This window comes from Centruroides vittatus, unplaced genomic scaffold, assembly GCF_030686945.1.
Source record: "Centruroides vittatus isolate TY-2023 unplaced genomic scaffold, ASM3068694v2 contig_817, whole genome shotgun sequence".
NCBI classification, from domain to species: Eukaryota; Metazoa; Arthropoda; class Arachnida; order Scorpiones; family Buthidae; genus Centruroides; species Centruroides vittatus.
The window spans coordinates 2,217,320-2,231,116 of NW_027122532.1; the positions used below are offsets into that span (position 1 = coordinate 2,217,320).

At 38.2% G+C, this 13,797-nt stretch overlaps 1 protein-coding gene across 1 annotated transcript in view; it reads left to right on the top strand.

Moving 5' to 3' along the window:
- LOC136982263 (protein bride of sevenless-like) overlaps positions 1–2,234 on the top strand; it is a 3,052-nt gene extending 818 nt beyond the window's left edge. The window contains exon 2 of the mRNA XM_067278736.1: positions 1,094–2,234. Coding sequence (XP_067134837.1) covers positions 1,094–2,203 — 1,110 coding nt within the window. The 3' untranslated portion in view covers positions 2,204–2,234. The remainder of the gene's footprint in view (positions 1–1,093) is intronic.
- The last annotated feature ends 11,563 nt before the right edge of the window (positions 2,235–13,797 follow it).

The window sequence follows — 13,797 nt, forward strand, 5'->3', positions numbered from 1 at the left end:
TTAATTATGAATTTTTTTCAATTTTTTAAAGGTACATAAATCAAACAAAAATATTGAAAGGCAAAAAAAATATATTCTTTTATTAATTAAATACAAAGTACAAAGGAACAAAAAATAAAATCTGAAAGATTCGTAAAAATGTAATGTAATTGTGTAATGTAATGTAAAAAATGTAATTAAAAATAATGTAATCGTTTGTTACTTATGAATATGAAAAATTAAAATTTTCTGGTTTAAAACTATGTGCAACGAATGCAACTTCGTGCGTATGGGGGAGTACCCTATGTCGGTTTATCGGTTACTATTTGACGGATTCAAATAAAACTGTCACCTAGTATCCTAAATATCAACTATAACATATGATTAAGGTGGATTGGAATATGGAGTTTATTTTCTACATTTATTTTTTAAACCGTGTAAAAGCGAAAACGTGTAAAACGAGGGATAGGTGTACTGCTGTTCGAGGAACAAATTGCGCTCTGAACTGGAGATCACACCGTATATTTAGGATTTTATTTTTAAATCCTAGTATGCGAATCATAATCCACCGAAAAAAATACAGTAAAATTTAAAGGAAAGGCTAGATTTAGACTTCTTGTAGCCGTACATAAAACTATAAGAGGATCTTGCACCGTCAAAGAAGACCGGAATAATGATATGTATATTTTTTAATCGTAATATTTCTTCTCAAACAGTGAAGAAGCGTGACGTATATAATCGTGAGTTGACTGTGATACGTTTTTTTGAGGAAGGAGTGAAGTTCCTTATAATGTGACGCCCTAAGCTGTAGTTTGTTTAGCTGATTTATATAACTACTGTACTACTATACTACCCCCTCGACTATAGCTCGTGTACCCCCTATATATAAATCCGGCCATACTTGGGGAAGTGTGTATTGTGATCCGAACCGAGAGCGCCCACAGGAAGACTAGGAGAGGCAGTTGTCGCTCGTCTTTCGGCGTTGCTAAAAAATGTGGATTCGGATCTCATTTGGGACCAAATCATCTACGTTTCTTTGGCGGATACATAGTTTAACACTAAGATTTTCATTCCGCATATGACTTATTTCCTAATTTTGTTTCTTCTTTTTTAGGTTGGATATTTTGCCCAAAATAAACTAAAGATAAACACAAAGAAACTAGACATTTTGCAACCGATGGGAGGAGGATGGTTTAAAATACCCCATTTCCATTGTGAAAAGAAATGTAACTGCCTGAATGAAGAAGCCATTCGACCCAAGAACACTACCGGAAACGGAATTTGGAAGTCGGCAACGTGGGTGACGGTTTGTGTGACCGTTTCCTGTATCGGTATCATCGTATCGGCAACCATTTTAGCTTTTATACTGTATCACATGTGTTCCGGGATATCTCTGGAGGGACACCACGGTTTTATATTGTTAACTTTAATCGGTATTATTGTTTTGTACGCATCCGTCCTTCCTTACGCTTTTCACGCGACAGAGACCGTCTGTGCCTTACGAGCCTCCGTTTTGGGGCTGGGTTACGCCGCCGTTTTCTCGCCAATGATTGCTAGATGTTTGATGCTAGCCACTTCTGGCACTTTAGGATTAGCCGGACACATCAATGGGATCATTCAAACGTCGCTGTACTGTTTTATCTTCGGTATACAGGTGGCATTGAGTGCCCAGTATTGGTGGTTGAATCTAGGATCTCACATTTTATACGAAACTCACTGTCCGGCCAGATGTGCCACTAACCAAACCATCACGGTATCTCTATTAATATACAACATGCTATTACTTGCTACGCTCTTGTTTCTGACACCGTTTTGCATCAAAACAAGAAGGAACTACAGGGAAGGATTATTTTTCCACTTGGCTAGCTTAGTCACCTTTGCGGTTTGGGTCACGTGGTTTACTTTATATTTTGTATTTTCTTCCGAATGGACCGATCCTGCCCTTTGCTTAGGCTTTGTTTCGACAGCTACTGTTATAGTAGTAATCGTTTTCTTGCCTCGAGTGTATAAAATTGCCACCGCATCCTCCAGAAACAATTCCAAAATGAGACTAAGGTCCATAGATCAGTTAACATCGTCCATTCGTTCGAATAATACTTCGAGAAATCTTTACAGTTCTGTTAAAAATACTTTTGGACCCTTAACTAATTCGCAACCTTTAAAAGACGAAGTCGAGTCGGATGTTTACGATGACGGTTCGTTGCCTACCATTACACATCTATAATATGAATAAATTTATCGAGATTCTTTCTCTATTCAGAAGGAGGAAAATTATTTTTCGATAAACTTTTGTCTTTTTTCTCGATTTTACTCTAAATGAATTTACTCAAAACATACTTTTCACAGTCTAGCGTGTCTGAAAATGTTTTAACATCCGAATTCGTGTATAATTGTAGGATATTGTACGATAATTTCTGAATAATCGACTTATAAAGCTTAATATAATTATTTTGTTCTCTTTCGAAGAAGTTTAGCTAACGAAAATGATGGCCCAATAGTCAATTAACCACTCTAAAGACAAAACTATTACAACCTGGAAAAATTCGTCGAGATCCTTGTCGGGACAAAAATCACAGCATTTCGACACGCTTCGATTGCTCGAAAACAGGTTAAATGACTTTTGGGTCACCCTGTAAAATCAGTTTTACATTAGCCAAATTTCCTCAAGAAATTTCATTATTATTATAATTTTGCCGCTTTAAAATAACAACATGGCATACAGAATAATTTTCGCTTTGTAATTTTAAAAAATTGTCATAAAACTAGTTAGAATTCTTTTTATTTATATAGGAAGAGGCATAATTTAATAACTTATGGCGGAAAAAAATATTTTCTGATGTGTTAATTTTATCAATAAATGAATATAACAGGATTAGTGTAAGAGGTTGGGATTTTCGTCGAACAGTAAAATAACAAGGCTACATTTTTAGCAACAGGAAAGATACAAAGTGTCAGAACATAAAAGTGAGCGGAAAATCATTATTTTTTAATGGCTTCTATTTGTTACAGTTAAAACACTTCACACGATTATTTACAATATTTGCATGAACTGTAATTTTCATCGTATAGTTTTCCTGCCTGTATATCCTGGAATTCACAATGAAAGACACAAATGATTTTTTAGTGAAATCACTAAAAAACCATTAAAAAATAATGTTTTTTTTTTTAATTTTCGTGCATTAAACACTCGTAATCATAATTTAATTAAAGTAATTTAAAAACTAACCAACGTACGACTTAGATTTTTTTCGATATTTCTCGCTTATATTAGTTCAAACCTATTTATTTATTGGCTAAAGTTAACAACATTCCTAGTCCGACTGATTATACCGTTGTATATATATAATTATGTCAGAATCGAGTGTTAGAATTTCAATTCAGTTAATTAACACTATATTGTTCATTGATTGATATAAGCACGATTGATTTTATGCGCTAAATTGATGAAATATTTCAGCAACGTGACTACGAAACGAAAATATGCTAGCCACAACAACGACCTTCTTCGAGAATTGTTTCCTTATTTGGAAGGCGTGGAAACAATAATTCCTCATCTTCCCGATAAGGACGTTATTTTTTTCGAATTGTTTTTGTAAAATTCCATGAAATATGTACAGATGTGTGTAATTATTATTGCTTCAATCAAATTTCGTAATGCTAAATAGATTAAAATCGCGATTGTTTTGTATCTTAGATATATGCTAAATGAGTAAGAAATTTGTATTAATTTTGTTTTTAAATCGGAAATTACTTTCCTGACGTAGAGCACTGAAATTATCATGTACAAATTGCCAACATTCATGATAGTAAAAAGCCACTAAATCCAATTAGTTTCGTATAAAAATGTGTTCATTCAATTTACTTAGTTTTGAATTTTTTTACATATACGGTATTATATATATATATAATTCTATATATATTTTTTCATCAATAAAGTTATATGTTTTTGAAAGTTTTTAGTAGTCTTATTGATTATAAAAAAATCCAGCAACGAGTTGCGTAACTTTCCTGGTAATAAAGTTAAAATTGTATGTTTTAATAACCTGCGGTAACTAGCACGCTCGCCATCTACGAAGAAAAAGCGTAAGCGTATGCAAAAGCAAAACTACAAAACGTGTGACCAGTGTGTCGCAAAATAACCTCCACGTTATCAAACTCTTACTTGAAAAGAAACACAGTCTTTAAAAACTTCGGTTAATTTTTTACACGATTCTTTTTCCAATTTATTTTTTCCAAGCCAATTCGGCTGCCTTTCCAGCGACACTATGCAAATAAATGGCTATCCTATTTATATGGGTTATTCTCATTATATACCCCAATGTTATCCGCGCAAAACGTAGAATTTTTCGGGATGTGGTTCCTCCGAACATACCGGGCATCGTAGTGGGCCGGCTATAAAGTTACTACAGCCTATACATATACAGTAGAGCATCGATTATCCGACTTAATTGGGAACTGGGGTTGGTCGGATAACTGAAAAGTATGAAAAAATACGTTAGTGTATTAGGCCTGGTTTAAATACTAGCCTCCCTTTCGTGGTCGAGCCAGTGCTGCCAGCTAAAACATGCAAAAATTTAACAAAAATAATATTAAAGTAGCATAATAAATAATTTTAATAATTGGGAGGACGTGGCCACTTGATGTGTCCGCAGCCGGCATTGTAATGACCGTCGATGGTCGTCGTGTTAGCTTATATATACTGGAGGAGGCGATCGGACCGAAGTGCCGGGTAGCGTAATTGGTAACGTGTCTGCACGGATAGCAGAAGTTGCGGGTTCGAGTCCCGCTTCGGGCCGGTTTCTTTTCCTCCAGTTCCATATTATTAAAATTATTTATTTTATTTAATTATAATTATTAAGTTTAGTAAGAGATGGCGCCTAACGCCAAGCTCTAGTGCCAAATTGTCTTATTAATTATTTATTTATTATAGCCAACTCTAGCCCGATAATTCGGCTCTTGTGGATGTATAATTCATTTGTATCCAATTCGTGATTCGTGCAATTTCTTGCAATGTGTACAATTGCAAGAAGCTGTAAGTTCCAGACATGTTATAACTTGTCTTCAACATTAAAATTTTCAGATAAGATTTTTGCCATAAAAATATGTATTTACAATCTTTCCTTATAGAGTAGTGTACAGTACATGTATATGTAATATATAATGTACATGTATATGTAATATATAATGTACTGTACACTACACACTGATTTTTCGACCCGTCCGGATTCGATCCCGGGTCCCCCAGGGTGACAGGCTGCTAACCTTGACCGCTCGGAGCTGCAGACTGGACGCCGATTGTTTAACTAGATATTGATACGTGTGTTCAAGAACTACCATGAATAAATAACTAGTGACGTTAAACAATCGGTGGCCGGCCGGCGGCTCCCCTCTGGAAGGAATCCGTCGAGTGCACAAACAGTCGCGACCGCCGCCAAATTCGGTACTAAATGCAATACGTACGCGCAACTCAGATGCGAGTGCTGATTGGCTAGCATATGTCAGATGATCACTCCTCAACATATTATTATCACTTTGCCCGACTAGATGATAGCAGTATTCATAATGACCGGTCAATTCGATGAATTATTGAAATTTATTACAATGCCCGATTTCGTTGGTCATTATTCATAATGCCCAGTCATTATGAATAATGCCCATATTAATCACTTTGTCCATAACATATACACACACTGACGTAGGGAGCAACAAGAAGACTTTATTTAACACCATAACCAAGCCCGCAAGGTACTGTACAATTCACACGTTGAATGAGGAGGGTAGCGACCCCCTGTGGGAAGAAAAAAGTCAAAAGAACCATAGCCCTACGCGCGACCCTTCACGATATAGCCCTGTAAAGAATCGCCTACGTCATTTCTGGTCACGTGAAACTGCCTAAAAAAGGGGAGCGTACCGTTCAAAAAAAGTTCGCGTACACCTTCCTTTGTTTCCCCCTTGCGCGCTTCGCCGCTCTGCTCTCGCCGCCGCCACCTTCTGTCCCTTATACGCGGTCCGTGGGGCACGTCACCGGCCTGTAGTCATCCGTGTCGCCATCTGTCGCCTGTAAATACATTTATATATTATTAATTATTAATTTTACCCTCGCCGGGATGCGAAGCCCGGTCCACGATGACGATAGTCCCCCTCTCAGCCCACTAGTCCCCGACGTCATCTTGCTAGAATCATTTTGGAACTCATATTTCAGATAAGCAATCCTAAAGACGGCACTGCGCATGACAGCCAAACCACGTGGTCTTCCCTCAGCCATAGAGATGCAAGGTGCTTTGTAAGCCAATGGGGTGCCAGCCGCGGGTCACGTGACACGTGGCACTGCCTGCCGAGGTTATATAAGTCGTGCCGACCTTCGTATTCTCGTACCCAGCATTTCTTACTGCACGTGGATATCATGCCTTTGAATTGCGATATTTCAGCGTTTCCCGTTGTGGATCCCGCCACGATATTTGACAATTTAACATCTTACAACTTTCATCGCTACTTCCCCAATGAAGAGGCTGCACAGAAATTTTGCCACCTCGTGGGGCTCGTGCCACATCCGGATCTAATCGGTTTCTTTCCGCTATGCCTTAAGTGCGGAGGTAAGCCTTCCTTGATTCCCGCCTTTTTACACGTGCCATAGACAGCTATCTGTATCGATATTTGCCCACGCGAGTTAATAGTAATAGTAGTGGTAATCATTAACTGCCAATATTTCAATTTACTAGTTTTTCAATATGTTTGTCGTAATTTTCAGGCACCATGCGGAAGGAACCGTCGCCATCTGACAGGTTCGGATGCGTCTGCCGCTGTGAAAAAGTCCAGTAAAAGAAAAAAAATGATAAGGTGGACTGGCGGCACCGTCTGGAGGACCATGTGCATCGGTTCCCTGTCTTGCACCCAAAGTGCGCAGCTACACGAACGAGTGTTGGCAGCGACGTTGGGACAGTAGCAAAACCGGCAGGACTGTGTATAGCTTTTTACCATCTATCTCAGAAAGAACTAAACTGCATCACCTAGTCCCTTCCTACGAACTTACCCAAGTTGTGACGGGACACGGGAACTTCGACAGTTACTTGTTAAGGTTCCTCAATAAAGGTACCGGTCTCTGCCCGTGCTCCATGGACGTCTCGGGTGACAGCCATCACCTCCTTTTTACCTGCTCCTTGTACAACAACGATAGAAAGCCACTCATCGCTGCCACCTTGGCCTTGGCCAAGGCGTGGCCCTGCACCCCAGAAACTCTCCTGAAGACCAAAGAACTTTACTACGAACTGCTGAAATACCTGAAAAGAATCAAAGTCCTCAGCTAGGACACTTTTGTCCTTCTCTGTTGTACCCACCTCTATGGACTTTATCATGACTGTATCTTCGAAGGTCCCATCTGTAACTCCAATGTATACTATGTTATTTTGTCAAATAATTCTGTTTGTCGGGATACCTATCTGCCTCTGTATCTAATTGTACATATGGTTATTTTGTATATATTTTGTTCTTAAATAAACGGTCCCCGGGCCGACAATCATGAGATCCCCCTCTTTTTCCCTCCTTCCCCCCACCCCCTCCTCTCTCTCTATTTCCCACTCTTCTTCTAGTAGGCTATGCTTACGCTCGGCCGCTTTCTCTCTCGCTACTGTCTTGCACCCAAAACGGCACGTTCTAACCTAACCTAACCTATTCTAATAAATTACCATAATTATTACCAACAAAATTATTAGAATAGGTTAGGTTAGGTTAGAACGTGCCTTCCCACTGTTCCCTATCTTCTGATTGCTGGAATCGGAGACGAGCCGCCATTTTGTATACCTAGGGTACAGTAACGTGCCGTCATTGGAAGCGGTGGAAGTGCCGCTTCCCTTGTATTTTCTAAAAAAATAAATACATATTGTGCGATTATTTTATTATAACCGTTTTATGTATCTTATTACAAATTTCTATACTACATGTGAAAAAAACGATAAGATCGCTATTGTATATTCGAATATCAGTGGCGGAATGGAAGCGCTTCCAAACAGCCAGATTGTACTACTCGTTCGCGCATGCGCTTTGCACAGCACCAACCTCTCCCGGTTTAAGCCGGATGCACACATGCGGCGCGGCAAAGAAAAGCGGCAGAATGACGTCACTTTTTCTCGCCGCAGAGGTCTATTTCGTGCCGCTTTTCTCATGCCGCGAAAGTTGGTCGAATTCTATCTTTCGCGGCGGCCGCCGCCAAGATGCGTTTCTATCAGCCAATAACATTTCGTCTGGCAGTCACGTGAGAAAATACAATCACGTGGTGTTTTAATGGCGGAAAGTTCGACGTGGTTAACCGAGATAACTAACATCAGAATAAAGAGGAAAGAATAATAAATTTAACACAAATTCTTCACAGATACAGTAATCATATATTATTTAATTCAAAGAACAAAACAACCGAATCTTACTCGAAATAGTATTCTTTATCGAGAGATCTTAATCGAAGAATAAGCCTATTTTGTACATCAGTTCTTTATCGATCCAACAAAATATCTCGGCAAGATTCTTGCCAATACGATATCTCTAATCCAAAATATTCATCGAATCTTCGACGAAATCTTCTAGCTAAATAAAACGAGCCGTACAAAACAATTTGTAAACACGTGGATAGCGGAGTTTCGATATCGTTCGCCATCTTGAATACTGAACGCATGCGCCGAAATGTAAACGGATTGCCGCTTGTGTGGTCGTGCTGCCGCGCGGCAAAGACGCGTTTGCGTCACCGCTTTTCCTTGCCGCGCCGCATGTGTGCATCCTCCTTTAGCCGGTGTAAGCTACACACGTATAACGCTTTCAATGCTTCTATCCAGGCTCGGTTCTGGGCTGTTAGCCGCCCGCATGCTAGATATTTGGCTGTCCTCGCCCCATTATGTGAATCACAAGTAGATTTATAACTTAACCCAACCGATAGAAATTTACTGGTATGTTTTTATGATAGTTCTGTATAGTTGACAGGAGTTTTAAAAAATCCATTAAAATATTTGATATTTTTATTCCGCTCTCCCATCTTATATTACTTACGGATTTCGATGTTAAACCAGTGATATTACGATTTCGTACGTCCCATCTATAAGGGTATGTAGAAAAAAACGTGTACAATTCTTGTACAATGTTAAAAAATTAACTGTTACTTTGGTAGCATCATTTACAACTAAATTTAAAGAATGAGAGAGATGCACGAGGTACAGAAAAAGCTGTAGAATTTATTTTTCTTAAATTTACGATTTATATATCGGTTGTCATAAAAATTTGTCTTTCCACTTTTTCCCAAGACTACAAGTATTCAAGTATAAAGTAACCGGTTTCGACTTATTTCTATTTAAGAAGTAGTTAAATAATTAAGCGATTAGGGAATTAGAAACATATATAAAACCCCGACGAAAGAGCCGAAATTTTACTTAAACAGAAGCTTAACCGAACCAATCTCTAGCCGCGTACAGTGGACTGATTTCTTCGTAATATTAGACGTAATAAAGACAGAAATTCTTCCAGTTCAATTGATAGTGAAAATATCGTGAAAATGTCGAACAAAAAAATTTGTTCGACATTTTCACGATAACATTTATGAAGACATAAAATGACTTTGTGGATGCATAAAAATGCAAAAATTGTTTTGTTGGCCTTTCCTACTATTTTCAAATAAAATTGGTGTGTGGAATAAGAATGGCTTTGACGATTTAAATAATTTGAGTAAAGCTGGCAAAACACACGAATTGTAAATGTCACGTCGATTCTTTCGTAAAATTGAAGCGATTTGGAAATCAAAGCAGAATAAAATTTAACATTAGTAAACAATATAAAATAAATATTGAAAATTATAACAAAGTTACGGCTAATAGATATATCTAAATTAGTAGATGTTATCGAAGCAAAAACGCATTTAGAGGGCATAGGGAATCATTTGAATCTATATAACAAAGGTAATTATATTGAACTTGCTTATTTATTAAGTGCGTTAGATAATCTATTAATTAAAAATACATTTAGAGAAGTCTGCGGTCTTTATTAGCTTATCGAACAAACGAATACGAATGGACCTTAGACCATCACTGACTAATTGCCCCTGGAAGGCGGCTTCTTACAGAAGCACAGCTTCCCTATTATCAAATGTCACGGCACGCCACTGCTAGGGTAACGTTAACCGTTTTCGTCTCCCATCAGCAGAACATTCAGCTTGGGGGTGAAGGGTTGCACGTCGAGGTGACCACGTTTCTAACTTTGCTGAAATGTCTTTGTTTATATTCAGGCATACCTATATTCATATCTTTTGTTTTCAGATCGATGAAACCTTCACCCGGAGGCGAAAATACAACCGTGGCCGCGTAACTAAAGGCACTCAAATCACCATATTTGGTGCCTTTTGTCGGGAAACACGGGAGGTGATGTACTGTACTGGCATGTAAGTTTATTATTTCTTTTTATTTTTTAGTTTTAGTAAAAGTCTCGTGTTATATTTTCTCGTATTCTTTCAGATTTGTAAGCTATCTTACAAGTGGCTGTGTTTCTCCTGATTATGTGCTCTTTCATAACGTTTCTGATAAACAGTTGGATTTTGGCCACTCATACTCCATGTATAATGTCTGGTAACTCATCATACAATGAGAAAGGTTTTTCTTTGGGGTAAGAAAACTTTTTCAATAATATATTATTACTAGCAGATAGGCCCGGCGTTGCTCGGGCAAAAGTAACGATAGCGAAGATTAAGATTATTACGTTATAGTCACAAAAAAAGAAAAAGAGTAATTTCATCAACGAACTAAGTGTTTCTAAAGAAAGGTCGAATTTGAAAATCGAATGTTCTAATATTGTTCGATTTTTACGACGTGTTCTAATTATATCGTTCGATTTTCATCGAATGTTCTAAAGAAGAAAGGTCGAGAAAAACAGAACTAATTGTTTAAATTTGAAAATCGAATATGGTCTAACATATTACTCTTTTTCCCTCCCTCCAGTGCCCGTAAATCTTGCACGTCGCTTTCTTTTGTTCTCCATTGTTACGTAACACTTCCATTGTTGACACATCCATTGTTAACACTTCTATTGTTACCTAACACTTCCATTGTTGATGGAAGTGTTAAGCCTTAATCCTGTCCCTCTCCCTCGTGGGGAGGAATTTCGAAAAATCCCTTCTTAGCGTGCATTCTCGTGACGTACCCTAACTGTGTACCAAATTTCAACTTTCAACTCCTAACCGTTTGGGTTCTGCACTGATTATTATTATGTTGGGTTAAGTGAGATATACTCGGTTAACACCGGTGGCTGTGTACTATGCCGGACCAAAGTCAAGGCATAGTAACCAAAACAGAAATTAAAGAAGTGTATCAGTGTGTGTGTCTGTATTCAGGAATTTTCTCACAATATGACATGTATTCAATATAGTGGCCTTCTGTAGTGTGATGTATGTGTTTCTATTCAATTCTAATGTGCCCAGGCTTTTGTGTAGTGTGTGTGGTATGACACCTGTAGAGGAGAGAACAACAGGTACAATAAGCACCCTATCCATCCTCCACAGATGCCTTATTTCCTGGGCGAGTTCTGTGTACTTGCTAATTTTTTCAGTGCATGCGTTTTGTATATTGTGAGTGTTTGGAATGGATATGTCTATAATGTATGTGATTTTATTGTGTTTGTCAATGAGTGTGATGTCTGGTCTGTTGTGGTATATTGTTTTATCTGTGATTATAGCTCTGTCGTAGTACATTTTGTGCGTGTTGTTTTCCAATACTGTCTGTGGAATGTATTTGTAGTATGGTTCGTGGATGTCTACTAATTTGTGTTTCTTTGCAAGCTCTTGGTGTATTATATTTGCTACTTGATTATGTCTGTGTAAATAATCTGTCTGTGCCAAGAGCTTGCAACCAGAAGTGATGTGTTGTATAGTTTCTGGCATGATGTGACATTTTCTGCACATGTCATTCGTGAGTGTTGCATCTTTGAGTATGTGTTTTCTGTAGTTTTTAGTATTTATGACCTGATCCTGTATGGCAATCATGAATCCTTCCGTCTCCCCAAAGAGGCATCCCCGAGCTAACCAGCTGTTTGACGCAGTTTTGTCAACAAAATCCTGGGCCAGATCGTAAGGATGCCTGCCATGGAGTGCCTTTTGAGCCCACGATTGCTTAATGGTGTCTATGCCTTTTATATGTTGTGTTGTGTCCATATGATGTGAGTGTAAGTTTAATGGTGTGTTATTTGAGTCTGCTAGAGTTACTGCTTTATGTAATTGTGATGTTTCTTGTTTTTTGTAGAAAAACTCTCGCAGTGACTGTATTTGTTTGTAGTGAAGGTTAACTATGTCAATCAGGCCACGTCCGCCATCTTTACGTGGAAGGGTTAATCTTTCTGTGGCGGATTTAGGATGATGTTGTTTATGCTTAGTAAGTGTTGTTCTTGTTTTCCTTTGGAGTTGCTCAAGATCTGTGTGAGTCCAATGTATAACTCCAAAAGAATATGTGAGTACTGGGATGACATATGTGTTTATTGCTTTAACTGTGTGTTTTGCATTTAACTGTGTTCTGAGAATAGCATTTAATTATTATTATTATTATGTTGGGTTAAGCTAGATATACTCGGTTAACACCGGTGGCTAAGTACTATGCCGGACCAAAGTCAAGGCATAGTAACCAAAACAGAAATTAAAGAAGTGTATCAGTGTGTGTGTCTGTATTCAGGAATTTTCTCACAATATGACATGTATTCAATATAGTGGCCTTCTGTAGAGTGATATATGTGTTTCTATTCAATTCTAATGTGCCCAGGCTTTTGTGTAGTGTGTGTGGTATGACACCTGTAGAGGAGAGAACAACAGGTACAATAAGCACCCTATCCATCCTCCACAGATGCCTTATTTCCTGGGCGAGTTCTGTGTACTTGCTAATTTTTTCAGTGCATGCGTTTTGTATATTGTGAGTGTTTGGAATGGATATGTCTATAATGTATGTGATTTTATTGTGTTTGTCAATGAGTGTGATGTCTGGTCTATTGTGGTAAATTGTTTTATCTGTGATTATGGCTCTGTCGTAGTACATTTTGTGCGTGTTGTTTTCCAATACTGTCTGTGGAATGTATTTGTAATATGGTTCGTGGATGTCTACTAATTTGTGTTTCCTTGCAAGCTCTTGGTGTATTATATTTGCTACTTGATTATGTCTGTGTAAATAATCTGTTTGTGCCAAGAGCTTGCAACCAGAGGTGATGTGTTGTATAGTTTCTGGCATGATGTGACATTTTCTGCATGTGTCATTTGTGAGTGTTGCATCTTTGAGTATGTGTTTTCTGTAGTTTTTAGTATTTATGACCTGATCCTGTATGGCAATCATGAATCCTTCCGTCTCCCCAAAGAGGCATCCCCGAGCTAACCAGCTGTTTGACGCAGTTTTGTCAACAAAATCCTGGGCCAGATCGTAAGGATGCCTGCCATGGAGTGCCTTTCGAGCCCACGATTGCTTAATGGTGTCTATGCTTTTTATATGTTGTGTTGTGTCCTTATGATGTGAGTGTAAGTTTAATGGTGTGTTATTCGAGTCTGCTAGAGTTACTGCTTTATGTAATTGTGATGTTTCTTGTTTTTTGTAGAAAAACTCTCGCAGTGACTGTATTTGTTTGTAGTGAAGGTTAACTATGTCAATCAGGCCACGTCCGCCATCTTTACGTGGAAGGGTTAATCTTTCTGTGGCGGATTTAGGATGATGTTGTTTATGCTTAGTAAGTGTTGTTCTTGTTTTCCTTTGGAGTTGCTCCAGATCTGTGTGAGTCCAATGTATAACTCCAAAAGAATATGTGAGTACTGGGATGACATATGTGTTTATT